Source organism: Morchella importuna, assembly GCF_003444635.1.
Source record: "Morchella importuna strain M04M26 chromosome Unknown Morimp01GS002, whole genome shotgun sequence".
Lineage (NCBI taxonomy): Eukaryota > Fungi > Ascomycota > Pezizomycetes > Pezizales > Morchellaceae > Morchella > Morchella importuna.
In genome coordinates this window covers 1,280,259-1,297,768 of record NW_025763399.1, presented here as the reverse complement: position 1 = coordinate 1,297,768, position 17,510 = coordinate 1,280,259, and the positions used below count along the sequence as shown (strand labels likewise).

At 50.5% G+C, this 17,510-nt stretch overlaps 5 protein-coding genes across 5 annotated transcripts; 2 read left to right on the top strand and 3 right to left on the bottom strand.

Moving 5' to 3' along the window:
* Window positions 1–3,558: 3,558 nt before the first annotated feature.
* Window positions 3,559–4,098, top strand: LAJ45_01221 (uncharacterized protein; the record flags this gene model as incomplete). Its single annotated transcript, XM_046110816.1, has 1 exon — window positions 3,559–4,098. One exon carries the CDS (start codon window positions 3,559–3,561, stop codon window positions 4,096–4,098), a length of 540 nt encoding a protein of 179 aa, XP_045975994.1.
* A 566-nt stretch (window positions 4,099–4,664) lies between these two features.
* On the bottom strand, window positions 4,665–7,166 carry LAJ45_01220 (uncharacterized protein; the record flags this gene model as incomplete). Its single annotated transcript, XM_046110815.1, has 6 exons — window positions 4,665–5,003; window positions 5,062–5,156; window positions 5,264–5,489; window positions 5,546–5,719; window positions 5,775–6,500; window positions 6,570–7,166. The coding sequence occupies 6 exons, from the start codon at window positions 7,164–7,166 to the stop codon at window positions 4,665–4,667; spliced, it is 2,157 nt and encodes a 718-aa protein (XP_045975993.1).
* A 487-nt stretch (window positions 7,167–7,653) lies between these two features.
* On the bottom strand, window positions 7,654–10,668 carry LAJ45_01219 (uncharacterized protein; the record flags this gene model as incomplete). The annotated part of the gene is made up of 2 exons (XM_046110814.1): window positions 7,654–10,044; window positions 10,447–10,668. 2 exons carry the CDS (start codon window positions 10,666–10,668, stop codon window positions 7,654–7,656), a joined length of 2,613 nt encoding a protein of 870 aa, XP_045975992.1.
* A 261-nt stretch (window positions 10,669–10,929) lies between these two features.
* LAJ45_01218 (uncharacterized protein) lies at window positions 10,930–13,269 on the top strand (the record flags this gene model as incomplete). Its single annotated transcript, XM_046110813.1, has 2 exons — window positions 10,930–11,738; window positions 11,862–13,269. The coding sequence occupies 2 exons, from the start codon at window positions 10,930–10,932 to the stop codon at window positions 13,267–13,269; spliced, it is 2,217 nt and encodes a 738-aa protein (XP_045975991.1).
* Window positions 13,270–14,664: 1,395 nt separating this feature from the next.
* Window positions 14,665–15,072, bottom strand: LAJ45_01217 (uncharacterized protein; the record flags this gene model as incomplete). The annotated part of the gene is made up of 1 exon (XM_046110812.1): window positions 14,665–15,072. One exon carries the CDS (start codon window positions 15,070–15,072, stop codon window positions 14,665–14,667), a length of 408 nt encoding a protein of 135 aa, XP_045975990.1.
* Window positions 15,073–17,510: the final 2,438 nt, after the last annotated feature.

Here is a 17,510-nt window from a genome sequence, read left to right as displayed (position 1 = left end):
AATCTATGCAGCAACCAAAATTATCCTCTAGGCACGGAGTTTTCAACTGTGGAAACCAAAATCACCGTTTTAAATCCCTACCAGATATCTATCACAATTGCATGAATTTGGGAAAAACACTGCCGATCTAATGACAGAGATGGCACCCTTTTTCACTCATGGAACTCGAGGGGCCTTCATGAAACACAAATCTCAACATCATCCGCCGAGGTGATCTTGTGCTAGCGCTAGGATCGTGCAATTCTAATGCTAAAGCTCGCAATGTCATAAAATCATTGCAGAAGACAGGCTCGAGATGCAAGGTCCTTGCATGCAATTAATGAATTAAACAAAAAAAAAAAAAAAGAGATGCAAGGTCCTGACTTGCGGCATCCCCACGGAGGAGACAATCCCGTGGCATTAGCCCCTTTGCATACGTGATTTCGACGGTCAGGCATCCATATGGGACAAGAAACTCGCATGCAACATGTTTCTAATCTTCAGGCCGCACATCCCACCCCGGGCCGATTTCTCTGGCCCAGAAGCCTCCCCAATGATGTGATCTGAACATTGAGGCAACCAGCCGTACACCTCTATCCTATCTCGCATAAATACAGGTTGTTCTCCCCACTGTTTCTGGCTCACTACAAACCTAAATCACCCCCTCGCTCACCCCCTAACTCCCACCGCCAGATCCGAAACTTCATTCTTACTCCTTCTCTCATAGTTCATTTCATCAACAAGTATGGTCAACGAACAGTTCGCGAAGGGCCAGCAAGTCCGTTACGAGAAAAGTACTTTGCCCCCATCCTGGGAGTAACCCAACCTAATAGAGACCGCCTGCCAGACTCGCAACACTATAACGGCACCATCAAGGACACCGTCGGTAACCACGACCCACCGCACTACTCGGTAAGCATTCCCCCTCCGCATCCCCCCCCCATCTTTGCACCTGCTGAACGACCGACCAACTCGACCTTTCGTGAAGATCCATCCAGACGGCACACCGTCGGACACGAGGGTCATTATACCAGAGGATAAAATCGAGTCTCGCAACTAGGAGTTTTTGGTTCTTTTTCTTCATTTGCAGGAACCTATGGGTATAGGATCAAGAGTTATGTATTTCGAGGAATATAATTGAAACTCAAGCGTACTATAATCTCACATGAACCGTAGTATTACTAAAATTCGTACCACCGGGGGAGGAGGTGGAGAATTTATATAATTATAGTCTACATGTACCAATCGAACTCATCAGTTTTATACTATCATACTAATTATAACCCTAGTTATAGCTATGAAATAATGTTTCGCTTGTCTTCTCAGAACTAGACTCGTACTGTCGCTCAATTGATGGGTGTGATGACGGGCACGCCAAAGAGAGATAGCCAAGCCTAGTTTTACCTTCTGTGGTCAAAAGGCCTATATGCCTGTATGTAGAGTACTCTACGCGTTTACTACAAAAAGAACCAGAAAATGCAGTTGCTCAAGGCAAGGATTATTTGTATGGGGTGGCAGTGATCTCTCATACAAATCATTACTGTTTCCCTCACTTGCATTTTTTGGTTCTTACCCTGGTATATGAGTACTCTACTGTCGTTCAGGGGGCGATGATTGACGACAGGGGTTTCTCACGTGCATGGTTCACTATATGCCTCAAGAGCCGGCGGAGCGGCTTTCTCCACGCATGTTGGCGACAGGCGACTCTTGGCATATGCAAATAATGATCTTTACTCTATCTTGGCAATGTACCTTACGACGAGTTACTTGCCAGTTCTTGCCACGGAGTCTTTTGCTGGCCGTGGGTCAGCATCTTACTGATGGTACTCCATGTAGGCAGGTACGTCTACCTGGCCAGTAAAGCTCTGTTGCTCACCCAAGTCCTACACCTAACACTTCAGTATAACCGTGCACTCCACATGTGATTTGGTCTCGGGGATTTATTTCTAGTGGATGGAACCACTGTGAATCAACACCTCTCTGCCTCTTCAGAAGTGATATCCCTCTCGAGCGACCGTTTTGTTTACAAATTCGTCCTGACCCTATATACGTCGGGTGCCACACGTTGATAGGCGCAGAACCCCCGTGATAACCCTAGCCATTAGAGAGCGTCTGTGATCACATCACTGGGTAATACGGGGTAGGGCAAGATGTGATCGATAGCGTAATCGAGGCGGGCTTTGGGGAATATGGGGTGCATGAAAATGACATACTCTCTACTGCAAGTTGAGTTGAGATGGTCTGCCTGAATACTGAGATTGCCGGCCTGAAGGCCATATGGGACGCCTGAAACCCAAATTGCAATAACTATCCGACCCAGTATTTTGCAGGGCCTAAAGGAGTTTGATATGGGTGGGTATATATGCAATGCCTGATGAGATTGCAAGGCATGGTCTGTCAATTAGGAGGTTTCGCAGCGTCCGACAACGGGCTTTGCGCAATGTGAGAGTGCATGGTCACCTATATAACTCCATATGCAGAGGTAGGTCATATTTTCAGATATCAAGAATACTATATATAAAGTGTTACAGGAACTATGGAACACTGTTCTAGAGGCCTAGGACAGTAAGGAATACGAGTGACGGGTTGTGATGCAAGGACGGTCGGGTAACGGAAGGACAAGCATAGAAAGGTATCGGGTAGTGTGGGGGCACGCGGTGTCACCACGCTAGGCCCATACTATTATGACGGCACGCTTACTGTTGGGTGTCTCACCCGAAATAGAATAGGAAGCGGGGCTTACGGCTGTAGGCTGTTCTACTTAGAGAAGTAGGTCTAGGATAATAGTATGGTACAGCCCGATGACTGGCAATTGCAAGGTTCATGGTTACGTGTCGGAATTAGAATAGAGGACGAAATTATGCGGGGGGGCTTTTCTATCTGGGTTATCTTCGGGAGCATTATCTTATTCTATTATCGTTGTGTCAGTTAGTATTAGAAAGCGGGCCTTGGCATAGGTTCCAACATGTATAAATAGGGCTTGATTCTGCGAAGACTTGAGGGTATCATCAACCATCAAGTCAAGGGAATCCGGTTTACAATATCATCAGTTTAAACGCTACAGAATTATCGCTTAGCACTAGCCAATTTCCTTAACACTATATTGTACCTTATCCCTAACTTTACTCTTTACCTATCGCATACACTACCAAAGTCTCGATAAAACAACTACTCGCTTAAACCAATACTCTGAGTATTTTGTATAGTGGCGGATAGTCACCATGCTCTCAGTAGAAGAATAAGCGCTTAGTCTATTAGAAAGACCAAGGTACTATATGCACCCCCGAGTGGCAACAGCAGCCATCAACAACTACCTTTGCGCTACATTCTTCATTGTTCGAAGAGGAAGCGCCGAGCATCTATACTGCGGATACGTTCACTACTCAGGTTTCTTCGCAGAAGCAGGAACCACCGCTACCTTCGAGGAACACGATCCCGAAACCCTCAACTACCCAGAACTCTTCCCAATCAAGATCACTCTCTCCCAACGGTCTTTCGGACTTGCTCATCCAGCCCCCTGGTTCATTGCTCAACCCTGGTGCAGAAGGCATCCACAGCTCAAACTCGAGCAACTTAGCAATGTCAAGGGCTCATCAGCAACGGTCGGAGGAAGACTACAACATGGAGAGTTCAATCGCCTTGAGAGATCGAGGTATATTAGAGACCCAAGCGAAGAGGCGCCACAGGAAAGAGAGAGATGTGCCGATAGGCTCCCTCTTCACATCGACGAGGCAGGAAGAATCCTATGGGCAGGCGAGGAGGCGGCAGGTAGACCACCGGGAGTTCTCCCCATACGTCACCCCAATCAGAGAGAGATTCTCTACTCAGAGGCACTCGATGCCTCGGGTAATGGACGACGACGATGATACCAACATGGACGTAGAGGAACGGCGGGTGGAGAATCCTTTTGGCGACCTTATTGGGCAAAGAGTCCAGCGACAAGGGGCCCCAGTGGTACAACAGCTCAGCCGCGGGATCGAGGAACTCAGCATGCACGTGCGGGATATTCCCATACTCAGGGAACTCACCCGGCAGCAGCAGGAGTATACCAACAAGATCGTCGAGGACCTCCACGCCACAGGGCCATTTACAGTTTCAGCAGCATCAGCAAACCTGTAACCTTCGCCAGACGCCCGGGGCGCTGAGGGCGCTCAGGGCGCTCGGTAGGTAAACTACCTCTCCAGAGATACCGCCAGTGCTCCTGGCGAGGTCTGGCGCACATAATTCCGCCCCAGCGCACACTAGTCCGCACAACGGGCCCCGACACTAAGTAATAGCGCCCGGTGTAACTAGGACGTCACTCTACCCGCCAGAGAACGCCAGTTGCACGGTTGGATATCCTGACTGCTCCTGGAGCACTCTTCACTGCTCCAGCGGGCTCTGGGGATAGAATGATTGCCCTGACTCCCCCTGACGTTGCCGGATGGGGTGCTTTGAAATCTGGCTCATGCCCGACGTACCGATTCCTACATGTCGGCGCCCCGTTCTCTCTAGGCATACACCTCTCCGCCGTTCCGGCCTCTGGTATTCACAATTCCCCCATGAGATTACAAAAACATCACTCGCACGACGATCTCTACTGTCTCCAGAGCACTCGCGACTGCACTTTGAGAATTGGTGTATTCAACACCGTGATCCTCCGCCTAATACTAAATACAATACGCCATTTAACACCCTAACTAACCCTAATACAATATACGAATCAGAAGAAATCCCCCACTATCTCCCTTAGCACTCGTGATTGTTCTACACATCCTCCTCCCCCCCCCTTCGTAATCCCCCGCTACAGGTAATTCCGGCTCTTCTTCTTCCTCCTCCCCCTCCTCTTCGGTGTCAATGCCGCGAAGTCGGGCATTAATCACTTCGTCCTGGGCGCTGTCGGAATCAACCCGACCTCCTGGAGCACTCGTGGGTGTTCTCCGAGCATCTCGGAATGCGGCAAGATCCGCAGCCAGAGCTTCATCGTCCTCGCTAAAACCCTCCTCCGGTATAATCTCAATCGTTACCCCTTTTTTATCTCGTATCTATTAGGGTTAGCATTTAGAATACCACTCGCATTACCGGCATCTAGAAGTATCATACCTTTTCTCGAAGGTTATCTTTGATTACCTCCAAGGTTGCCTCCTGGTTCTGTTTACTTCTCCCATTCCAAGTGTTGCTCATCCTGTTGAACGTTTCTACTCGTGTTTGGATGTCAGCTTGGCAATCCCGTATAGCCCTAGTAGCATCCGTCATTGCTCCCAAGGCACTCGCCATATCAATGAGGGCATCGGGCCATACTTACTCACAACACTCTCATTCTGCGACTGAAAATTATCAGGCTTCACGTAACTCCCTGTTGACCACGCCCGAATGCCGTGCCAGATCGCCGTCGATATCAGGAAAATAAGGGTAGGGGTTATCCGCTCTAGAAATTCGGGATCCCTAACCCCTCGCATTCTTACCCCATCGAAGTATTTAAAATACAATATATCGATAATTTCCGGAGCCAGGAAGCGCAGTCGGTAGGTCTAGAATCTGTTACCGACTATCCCGAGTGCTCTCTGGGCATCCACTGGCATCATACCTCGTAATGCTGTTGGGGGCTCAAGAAACGATCATTCTTCAAAAGGTATTCCACTTGAGCCGCCCTCGCCTCAGGCCCCACAAAATTTCCAAGCCCGTATATCGTAGAGTCCGCCAGGCGCCCTTTCACCTCGTGCATCAAGTGGGAACGGACACGGGAGTGCAGACTTCTGACCTATCATTCTCAATTATGCTTCCAGAGCACTCGTAATCCTTTTGGGGGCACTCACCTGTTTAATAACGACCTCATCAAGGTCTACTCTACACCCCACTCGGCGACTAGCAGTTGCCCACATGGTCACTACCAGTACCGAAAGTCTTGCTGCAGGTGGAAAGGGCTCATGTAGAAGAGTATGCTCCCCGATTAACACGCTACACTCCTTCTCAATCCTCTGAGCCTGCACTGACAGCACATTTGCACTCCTAGAGTTAGGGACCACAGACCTCTGAGTCAATTGGCTCGAAGGAATGTCGCCAGTGTTCTCAAAGACGTCGTGAGTGTCTTCCAGAATACTAACCTCGCTTCCCGGAATCAAAATACCCTCGCTTTCCGGCATCGGAGTACTCTCGTCCCCCCCCCTAGATGAGGAAAGGTACTCGATTTCGTAGACTCTTCGCGATCTACCTTGACCGTGAAGTTGGCTTGAAGGAATCTGACCACTGCTCACAGAGTTCTCGCCAATTACCTCGCTAGGCGGTGAAGAACGATATGTCCGGTAAGTGGGGGACGACTCCCCGTATCGAGAGCGCATCGAGGAAAAATCGATATGGCGCGTAGAAGAGGTATACTCATGAGCATAAACAGGTGCAGAGGGCCTAGACTGTGAGGGTGTTGGGGGTGCTCTCTGGGATGCAGGGAGTGCTCTCTGGGATGCATTCTGGCTGGGTGCTGAAGTGGGTGCTGCTCTCCCTTGACCTTGTTTACGTATTACTTTCGCGCCCGATCGAGTTCCCCTCTGAATCGTTAGCCACTAATACTTACATGTTAAAAAGCATCAATGAGCGAGATAGAGTCGAACCTGTACCACGTCCACCGACACGTTGGAAGAAGCAATGACCTCCGCTACCGCGCCAGTTGGTTTCCTCCGAGCATTGCCCAGTGCTCTGGCAGTAGTCGGCTGAACTGTATGAGGTCTCTTTCCGACAGTCTGAGACTTCTGGGTGTAAGATGGGGGGGGGGCTTGAGGTTCATCCTCCGGTTCATCCTCATCCTCCTCAGAGCTCTCGTGGTCATTCTCCGGAGCATCATCATAGTCTGAGTGGCTAGTATCAACTATTTCTTCCACCTCTGGCGCCTCAATTGCCTCTGGCGCCTCAATTGCCTCAGGCTCCTCCTGCGCTTCAAAATTATCAGTATGATCCTCGGGGAGATGAAATTCTACCCTCCTAGGACTGCTCCTCCCAGTGGGGGTTTCGGAGGAACGGAGAAGACCTTTCCGAGTTATTTGAGCGGCGGTGGTCGATTGACTACTCCGAGTGCGGGTTGGCAGTGGAGTCAATGTTCGGTAAGATATTTCAGACTCGTCAGTCAGTAAATCTTCATGTTCTTCAGGTCGTTTTGGGAGTCGTGGGCGCTTTGGGGCAAGAGGTGCTGAACCGGAGGAGCGCTTGGTGGGAGCCATTCTGATGACTGGCAGGAATATCCGCAGTGCTCTAGGAGCACTCGCGATATCTTCGATTAGAAATCAATTCTTGGCGAGAAAATTTGCGCCGCTAATCAAGAAAAATTTGCACCGCTAATCCTCTTACGGCAGGGATCATCCTATGTTACCACAATTTCTGCACTCAACCGCATCATTTATCATCACTCGTTTTACTGCACTTTCTGAAGCGGTACCGAGTGCTCTGAGAGCAATCTAGGAGTTTGATTCGACTTTGAAATAAAAGCAATGCAATTACTACCTGGAATAATCTAATCTAATCTAATCTAATCCTATCCGATATAACCCATCCATTGATATACTCTCGCAAGACAAAGGGAAATCCAAAACACCAAATCGTACCGCACCTCAATAGCTATCGCGAGTGCTCAGGGAGTAATCCTAACAACTATTAAAAGGTTAGTGACAATTCCGCAGGAAGGGAAGTTAGAGATTATACCAAAGGGAACTAATGATGCCCACCACCATCACCACCATCACCATCACCACCATCACCACCGCCTCCAGCTGGCCCACCACCACCATCACCACCGCCTCCAGCTGGCCCACCACCACCATCACCACCGCCTCCAGCTGGCCCACCACCACCACCACCACCGCCTCCAGCTGGTCCTCCACCACCACCGCCGCCCGGAGGAGGAGGAGGTCCGCCCGGAGGCGTTGGAGGTCCTAGACCACCACCACCACCACCACCACCACCACCACCACCTCCACCACCACCACCACCTCCACCTCCAGCACCAGCAGCCGCGAGTGCGTCAGCAGCTCTCTTGGCTGCTATCCCGGCAGCTGTCCAGATCGTCCCCTGTAAGAAGTTTGGGTCAGCAACCCCGACACCCAAAGGATACTTCCTAAGGTATTTGGGGTCTAAATCGTCGATAGCATCCTGCTGTCTATCGCGACGCCTAACAAGAGTCTGAATTAGCCTTTGATTACTGGCATCAGTTCTAGGCATATATACCCTCAGTCCTTTGGCATTTATCCGGTGCTTTCCCTCCTCGTAATCCCAATCCTCTGCAGGAATATCGATCATGCTATAATCATCTTCCTCAACGTGAGGGAAAGCCGGGTTCAACGGGGGGGATTCCGCACCACCCAGGTTAGCACCCGCGCCTGCTCTGTGGAGGACCGCCAATATCCTCCGAGGCCTGGCATTGCTGTTCTTCAACCAACCTTCGAGCTCCTCTGAATCGGTAATTTGTACCTCCACCGGCCGAACGGGAGGAACAGCTGCCGGGGGGACATTCTCAATTGCCCCCCAGATAGTCCTGACTGCTCTGCCGGGTGTGGTGTGCTTCAGGATCAAGTTGCATAGCTCGGGGAAAGTTATCTTGGTCAAAATTCCGATGAACGAAGGTTCGTTCAGGGGATCATTCCAGTCATAAGTAGGTGGTGGGACGAGCATAAAGAATGCCCCTAGAGCATCGGGGTCCACCACGGTAACCATTATGGAAGGTCGCACGAGTTCCGGAGGTACTGCACGCTCTTTCCCTTTGCGAGAGCGTCTTCCGGCTGCCTGACCACCGCCGTCATCATCATCATCACTATCACCGGCAGCCTCTTTGAACTGACGGTCTCCCTGTCCCCTTGATAACCTATCCTTCATACCAACATCTGCGATGAGCCACTGTAGAGCACTCGCTAGTGCTCTACGGGCATCGGAGTCACCCCCAGTCCAAATTGGCAGAAAACCGTTGAGGGAGGGCAAGTTCATCAAGTAAAGGCATAGGGCATTGAACGCAGCCATACCGGACGTGCTTTTATTGACCCAACCCACATTTTGCATTTCCGCCTTTAGGCTGTTGCGGATGCTGGTGTACACTCTAGGTAGGTTGAGTAGACCTAAAGTCATCTTCGCTTTGCTTGCTTGAGTCATCTTGAATGCGGTCGAGCTCGGGGATGTGTCTTGAACACTCGGGGATGTCTCTTGGACAATCGGCGATGGCTCGGGTCTAATTAGTCTTTGTCGTACTGGTGAGGGGTGGTCTATTAGTTCGGACGGGCTTGCACTAGAAAATAACCAAGAGGGGCGTCGGGGCTTGAATGTAGGGGTCCCCGGTGCAAGAACCTTCGGTGGAGCACTGACGGGTGCTGGTGAGGGAGTAGTAGAGCCTGCTGGGCCTGTTGAGCGGCCTGTTGCTGGGCCTGTTGCTGCTGGGCCTATTGAGCGGACTGCACTAGACTTGGACCGAGTGAGAACTTGACTTGGGACTATGGTCTTCCGGGCAACGTTCTTTTGTGTAGCACTAGCGGGTGCTGGTGGGGTAGCACTAACCCTAAGTACGGTCGTCCGTACAAGGGCCTCTGGTGAAGCACTGCTGCGTGCTGAGGAAGCAGTGGAGACTGCTGCTAGTGGGCCTGTTGCTGGATCTGTTGCTGGGTCTTGATCGTCACTTATGTATGATTCAGAGGGTTCGGAACTAAAGTCGGGAAAGGAGTCGGAATCAGTTAGGGTTGCTCCCCAGTTACTCGGGAAGATCCCTTCAGTGTCCGATGGAGCTAGGTTAGTATTTGGCGGAGTCCGGGTTTCAGTCCGGATTGGTGGAGGTACAGGGTTTTGTTTTCGGCTCTTGTTGATCGGGGTGAACCCGGAAAGCACTGGCGACTGCTTAGGGGGTGTTTCTGGTATCTCCTCCGGGATAGGCTTGACAGTTTTGCGGTACGATTTGCGACCTGAGGAAGTTCGGTGTTTCTTATGTTTTCGGAACGATTTGTGTTTCTTGGTTTTTCGGTAAGTCTTTTCGTTCTCGTCTTCGTCTATGTCACGCAAGCGCTTCTTATTGGGAAGTTGATTTATGTTCTGTGAGCTACCGGGAGTGCTCTGAGCAGTGTTTGGAGTCTGATAATGTTAATGTATCACTGTGGTGAGTATGGTTCTAAAATTAATTGGATTAGGAGAGAGAAATACCATCTTATTTATAAAGATTGCAAAGGTTAAATCGCTTGAAAACGGAGGAACTTGAAGGATGAGATTTCAACAGGTAATGTTGAAAGCAATGGAAAACTTGAAGTGATAGGTAGAGGAGAACTTGAAGGTGGTTAGGAACTTCTCACGAACTTGAAGGAAGGGAGGGGTGCTCTTATACCGAGTACGATCAGCTTTTTTCTTGAGCTTATCACGCTTCCGAGAGCATCCACGAATGCTCTAGAAGCACTCGAGGGTGCTCGTACTCAATGTTTGCTTCAATATATGACGTTGATCTAAATGCTCCAGGCGCACTCGGGGATGCTCTGACGGTACCAATGGTGACGTCGATAACATTCTGGTGTTGGGGTTGGTGCTTATGTTCTTGTTGGTGTTGGTACTCTGTCCTCTAGGAAGCTGATCGGAGAGAATGTATTCTTTGAGCTCGTAGTCGATATTAGTGTTGAATTTGGCGCTGAGAACACTGTCTCGATCTGAAGAGACTCCGCGAGTGCTCAGGGAGAGAGTGCAGATGCTCAGGGCGATAGAATCTAGCATAACTGGCCGCCTGATTGGGGTGGTGGGTGTTTCTTCGTGTTGGTGTTGATGTTTGTATTAGGTTGGTGATGTATGACATCAGACTCGTATTGAAAATCAGCCTTGCCGACCGGGGTGCAGGTGAGAGGAGCCTCATTGGCTGACAAATCAAATCATTCGAGCACTCTGCAGTAGCACCTGCAGGAAAGAGCCTCCTCGGCCTTGGCAGAAACCAAATTTTTAGAGCACTCAGGAGTGCTTTGCTAGCATCATGAGACTTCAATGAAATCGTCTTGCCCCTTTTGCAGCAAGCGGTACAGCTCCTCCGCGAACTTCGATAAACATCTTCGAACTACACATCCATTTGAAGCAGATGAATGGCTGGGAAACCAATTTTTACTCCTGGAGCGCGATCAAGAGGCACCCGATGACACTCACGACAGCCCGGAAGGCATTCACGATTCCTATTCAGATGCCCATGACGACTCGGATAGTTCGGAGAGCAACAGTATCAATTATCATGACCAAGATCCCGATAATAATTCAGATCTGGAATCCGAATCATATTTTATGATGGAAGAGACAGATGGAGATCCAAATAGGCATGAGGCAGCGACAACGATTTACGAAGGTGCTGGGGAGCGTCTCTACCGCTCGGAGGACTACGACGAATGCTCACAAAACCTTCTCCGATACCCGTGGCACCTATTCAACTCAGCATACGAGTTTAGAATGGCACGTTATTTCATACTGTCGAAGGCCTCACAAGGAAATATCGACAGTTTCTTTCTACACGCTCCGTCAAGTAGTTGCGAATGCTCCTACAGGACTGGGCGAGGTTTTATAAAGAGGTTGGACGAAATGAATGACATATTGGGAAAGGCGAGCTGGCATCATTCGGAGGTGGATATTGGGGGAGAGAAAATCCCTTACTATTACCGGGATCCAATGGTAATTGTGCGATATCTTCTAGGCCAACGGGCGTTTCGGGAGTCATTGGTGTACGCGCCAGTGGTAGAGCATAATGAATCTGGCGAGAGAATGTACGGGGAAATGCATACGGGAGATTGGTGGTGGGAGACGCACGTCTGGTAAGCCTCACAAGTGCTCTAGAGGCAGTTGCTAATGCTTTCTGGACAGAATACCTTACCTGAGGGGTCGACTGTGGTACCAATTATATGCGCGTCAGATGGCACACATTTGACAAATTTTAGTGGGGACAAGAAAGCCTGGCCAATCTATCTTACCATCGGGAACATCAAGTCATCGGTCCGGAGCAAGCCCACCGGGCATTCGTTAATTCTCCTAGGGCTACTGCCAGTCCCACCTAAGCTCGGGAAGAACTCACTCGCTAATTCCGCTTTACGACGTCAGAGTCAAATGGCGCTGCATCGCGCCCTTGGGGAGATCTTTCAGAGCATTCGGGAGTGCTCTCAGGAAGGCGAGCTAATCGCATGCGCCTACGGGTACGAACGTCTATGCTTTCCGGTGTTGTCGGGTTGGATCGCTGATCAACCTGAGCATTCAAACTTACAAAATATTAGTACTAGCTCTTGTCCAAGATGCGAGGTGGAATTCCACAGTCTTGGGAGCACTCGCCGGAGCCCTACGCGCGATCACGAGGATTACCGGGAGAGGGTAAAGCTATTCAGGGAGAACCCGGGAAACCTGGGACCGGTGGAATACCTTGTCGCGAGATCAGTAAAGACACTCTTCAATGCTTTCTGGGGTATGCCGAGGGTTAATCTATACGATCTCAACAAACCGGATATTCTGCACAATATCTACCTAGGGATGTTGAAGCACATGATGGAGTGGGTTCAGGCTTTCTTGAAGAAGCACAATCGATTGGAGGAATTTGACAAGGCTTGGGCCTCGATTGCGCCTTACCCTGGACTGGCAGTACCGAACAAGGCATATCGTGCCACAACCCAATGGCAAGGGAAGGAGATGAGAAATTTGGGGCGGGTCGTTCTTGGAGCACTCGCGGCTGCTTTGAGAAACCCGGGGGTGGCTGTCAGGGGCGACTTCGCAAAGGCATTGAAATGTGTACGAGGCTTAATCGACTTCCACTTAATGGCGCAGTATGGGAGTCATACGACGAGCACACTGAATTATATGGAGAGCTATCTCGAGGATTTCCATAAGCCCAAGGATATCTTTTTAGAATTCCGGGCGTACAAGAGGACGGTTAAGGATGCGAGAGATCGGACAAAAGCTGTGAAGACCTCAGGCTCCCAGAGCGCTCAGCGAGGTTTGGAGGAGATTCGCGAGATACGGGAAAGGTCTCACTTCAACTTCATCAAATTGCAGGTATTAACGCACTATTGGGAACATGTCGAGCGCTTTGGGAGCATTCCCCAGTACTCCACCGACATCAGCGAACTCGCCCATGTACGTCAGATAAAAGAGGCATACGGAGCATCCAACAAGGTCGATGCTGCAACGCAGATACTGGACTATGGGGGGCGGCGGTTGGCGTTAGAGATTCGAATTCTGAATCTGAAAGACATTGTTGGAGGTCCTGAGAGCACTGACGACATCCTTTGGAGCCATCGAGATAACCTGAAGGAGTTACTTGAGATTTTTAAAATCGAAGACCGGAAAAAAAACACCAAATGAACGATCCATAGTAGAAGGCCGACTGCCTCTAAGGCGTCTTTGCAACCCCTCCACGAAATCGGAAAGACTTTTCAATATTGCGGATGGACTGCAAATAAGCCATACCACGTTATATCGCCTGATAAAGGAGTATGCAGAGGATGCGGGATGCTCTCAAAGCTTTGCCGGAAGCACTGAGAGCATTTTAGAGCGCCGGGTGGAGATGTTCACATGTTTGCAGGTTCCGATACCAATCTTCCAAAGACCTGAGGTGTACGAGGTTCACAATATCAGGTGTACGGGAAACGCGGCTTTTAGGAAAGGGAAAATAAGAAAGGATTGGGTATGGGTGTCGGTAGCGTCATCAGAGGAGTGGGGAGTGTTTCGGGGACGCTTACCAGGACGTGTCGAGGCTTTGTTCAAGCTGCGGGACAGTGGGGGCGAGCACATAGACTATGTATAGTGGAGCTACTCGAGGCAAAGGATCGTGGTATCGCTGATAGCTCACATGGGCTCCTGAAGGTTTGTAGGAGGAGGAGGAAAAGGATGTGGGTCGTTAATTTTCGGAGTATATTGGGAATGGCCCATTTGTTTGAGGTGGAGACTGGTAATTGGTTGGTAAATACTAGGATAGACTTGCGTACGTGGAATGAATTTAGTTGAATACTTGTAAAGCCGTGAGGGCATTCTTGAGTGCTCTAGGAACGTTAGACCCAATTGGACTCTCTAATTCAAAATTCGTGTCGTTCTGCTATGCATGCGGATTGGAAGAAGGAGGTAAAGTTTCGGCCGCTCAGTATCTGAGTCTGGCTATCCAGCAAGCTCGCTCCAGGAGGTCAATGCCAGTCCATGTTTGCTGCTTTTGCATGGACATTGAGCTTTTCAGATGAGCCGTACCATGGTCTCAACCTCAAGGCTAATTATGCCTTTCACGAATCGACAGAAACATACACGTCCGTCAAAGGTTGGGTAGTCGTCACCAGTATACAGGACAGTGCTCGTATCAGTATCCCGCGACTGACTGTACAGCGGCGTTGAGGATACCCACGTTAGATATCTTTTGAGGGACTGGTGCGGCCTTCCTATTCTTTGAGGACGGTGTATCAATCCAAAGGAGCCCAAATGAGGGTTGCCTCACCTTGAGTGGGTATGACGAATGCCTCAGCTCTGTGAGCATTGGTGAGTGCTCTGGGAGCACTCGCGGAAGCCCTCGCGGGAGCGTTTGCGGGAGCATTCGCGGGAGCATTCGCGGTGCCGTGAGAGCATTCGCGGTGCCGTGAGAGCATTCGCCGTGCCGTGAGAGCATTCGTCGTGCCGTGAGAGCATTCAAGAAAACTGTGAGAGCATTGGGAAGTGCTCGCGTGTACTACTGACGTAATCAAAAGAAGCAAAAGTTCCTAGGTGCTGTGGGCGGAGTCACTCCATCCTAGCGTCTCCGGAGGGGGAGGGAATCTCATGGCGGCCCAGGCGACCAGAGCATTGGCGAGTGCCCTCCGGACGTGAGCCATATCTCCTGGCGGTCCCAGAGAGTGGGACGGTCCTGCGGCGGAGCCTGGCGCGAAGGTTGTACTCTGGCGGTGCCGGACGCGCTGGGCGCTCGTGGCGCAGAATGCCCGCCAGGACGTAGGGGCTGCGCCCTGGGTAATAGGCGAGCTTGCTGATGAGTGGTGGGCAATCGGGCTTACTGTCTCGAACTTCCGGTAGAATGGAAGGTTTACGACGTCTTCCACGAGATGCTGCTGCGACCCTATCGCGAGGACCCGGATCCGACCAGGCAGCAAAATACGCGAAAACGATTGGCAACACCCGAGCCACAGGAGGCATTGGCGGACGAGAACTTCCAACCAACCTCGAACCTACGACCCCATTCGCGAAGTCAGGACCCAGCAATCAATGACGAGCGGGCACGCAAACGACAACGGAACAGGCGGGACTAATCTCGATACCTTTCCCTACGCTATGACTTTTCCCACAGGGTTTTTATCATAGAAAGGGTTTTAACGGTCGAGGGCGACGTCTAGGAAGGGGGAGTAGTGTTACAGGACCTATGGAACACTGTTCTAGAGGCCTAGGACAGTAAGGAATACGAGTGATGGGTTGTGATGCAAGGACGGTCGGGTAACGGAAGGACAAGCATAGAAAGGTATCGGGTAGTGTGGGGGCACGCGGTGTCACCACGCTAGGCCCATACTATTATGACGGCACGCTTACTGTTGGGTGTCTCACCCGAAATAGAATAGGAAGCGGGGCTTACGGCTGTAGGCTGTTCTACTTAGAGAAGTAGGTCTAGGATAATAGTATGGTACAGCCCGATGACTGGCAATTGCAAGGTTCATGGTTACGTGTCGGAATTAGAATGGAGGACGGGACTATGCGGGGGCGCTTTTCTATCTGGGTTATCTTCAGGAGCGTTATCTTATTCTATTATCGTTGTATCAGTTAGTATTAGAAAGCGGGCTTTGGCATAGGTTCTGTTACAGGAACTACGGAACACTGTTCTAAAAGGTTTAGGACAGGGACGAATACGAGTGACTGGTTGTGATGCGAGAACGGTCGGGTAACGAGGACAAGCATAGAAAGGTATCGGGTAGTGTGGGGGCATGCGGTGTTACCACACTAGTACTATACTGTTATGACGGCACGCTACTATTGGGTGTCTCACCCGGAATAGAATAGGAAGCGGGGCTTACGGCTGTAGGCTGTTCTACTTAGAGAAGTAGGTCTAGGATAATAGTATGGTACAGCCCGATGACTGGCAATTGCAAGGTTCATGGTTACGTGTCGGAATTAGAATGGAGGACGGAACTATGCGGGGACGCTTTTCTATCTGGGTTATCTTCGGAGCATTATCTTATTCTATTATCGTTGTGTCAGTTAGCATTAGAAAGCGGGCCTTGGCATAGGTTCCAACATTTATAAAAATAGGGGTGATTCTCCGAAGACTTGAGGGTATCATCAACCATCAAGTCAAGGGAATCCGGTTTACAATATTATCAGTTAAAACGCTACAGAATTATCGCTTAGCACTGGCTATTTCCCCAAACACTATATTGTACCTTATCCCTAACTTTACTCTTTACCTATCGCATACACTACCAAAGTCTCGATAAGACAACTACTCGCTTAAACCAATACTCTGAGTATTTTGCTTAGTGGCGGATAGTCACCGTGCTCTCAGTAGAAGAATAAGCGCTTAGTCTATTAGAAAAGACCAAGGTACTATATGCACCCCCGAGTGGCAACAGCAGCCATCAACAACTACCTTTGTGCTACATCCTTCATCGTTCGAAGAGGAAGCGCCGAACATCTATACTGCGGATACCTCCACTACACAGGTTTCTTCGCGGAAGCAGGAACCACCGCTACCTTCGAGGAACACGACCCCGAAATCCTCAACTACCCGGAACTCTTCCCAATCAAAATCACTCTCGCGCAACGGTCGTTCGGACTTGCTCATCCAGCCCCCTGGTTCATTGCTCAACCCTGGTGCAGAAGGCATCCACAGCTCAAACTCGAGCAACTTAGCCATGTCAAGGGCTCATCAGCAACGGTCGGAGGAAGACTACAACATGGAGAGTTCAATCGCCTTGAGAGATCGAGGTATATTAGAGACCCAAGCGAAGAGGCGCCACAGGAAAGAGAGAGATGTGCCGATAGGCTCCCTCTTCACATCGACGAGGCAGGAAGAATCCTATGGGCAGGCGAGGAGGCGGCAGGTAGACCACCGGGAGTTCTCCCCATACGTCACCCCAATCAGAGAGAGATCCTCTACTCAGAGGCCCTCGGTGCCTCGGGTAATGGACGACGACGAGGATACCAACATGGACGTAGAGGAACGGCGGGTGGAGAACCCTTTCGGCGACCTTATTGGGCAAGAAGTCCAGCGACAAGGGGCCCCCGTGGTCCAGCAGCTCAGCCGCGGGATCGAAGAACTCAGCATGCACGTGCGGGATATTCCCATCCTCAGGGAACTCACCCGTCAGCAGCAGGAGTACACCAACAAGATCGTCGAGGACCTCCACGCCAAGTTCGCTGGGGACAGAGCCGAGCGGGATAATCAGCTCAACCAAGTCATGGCCCAGCTACGAGCGGAATCCACCGCCGCTACCAGCAACCTCGGTCAAGTCCTCGGGCAGATCGTCAAAGCAACTAGGGCGCATCAAGAAAGGCAGGAACGACAGGATCAGCACATAAACGCGCTGACCAACTTCGTCCAGCAACTCCCGAAAGATGGCCCTGTGGAGATACCCGCGGAGGTTATT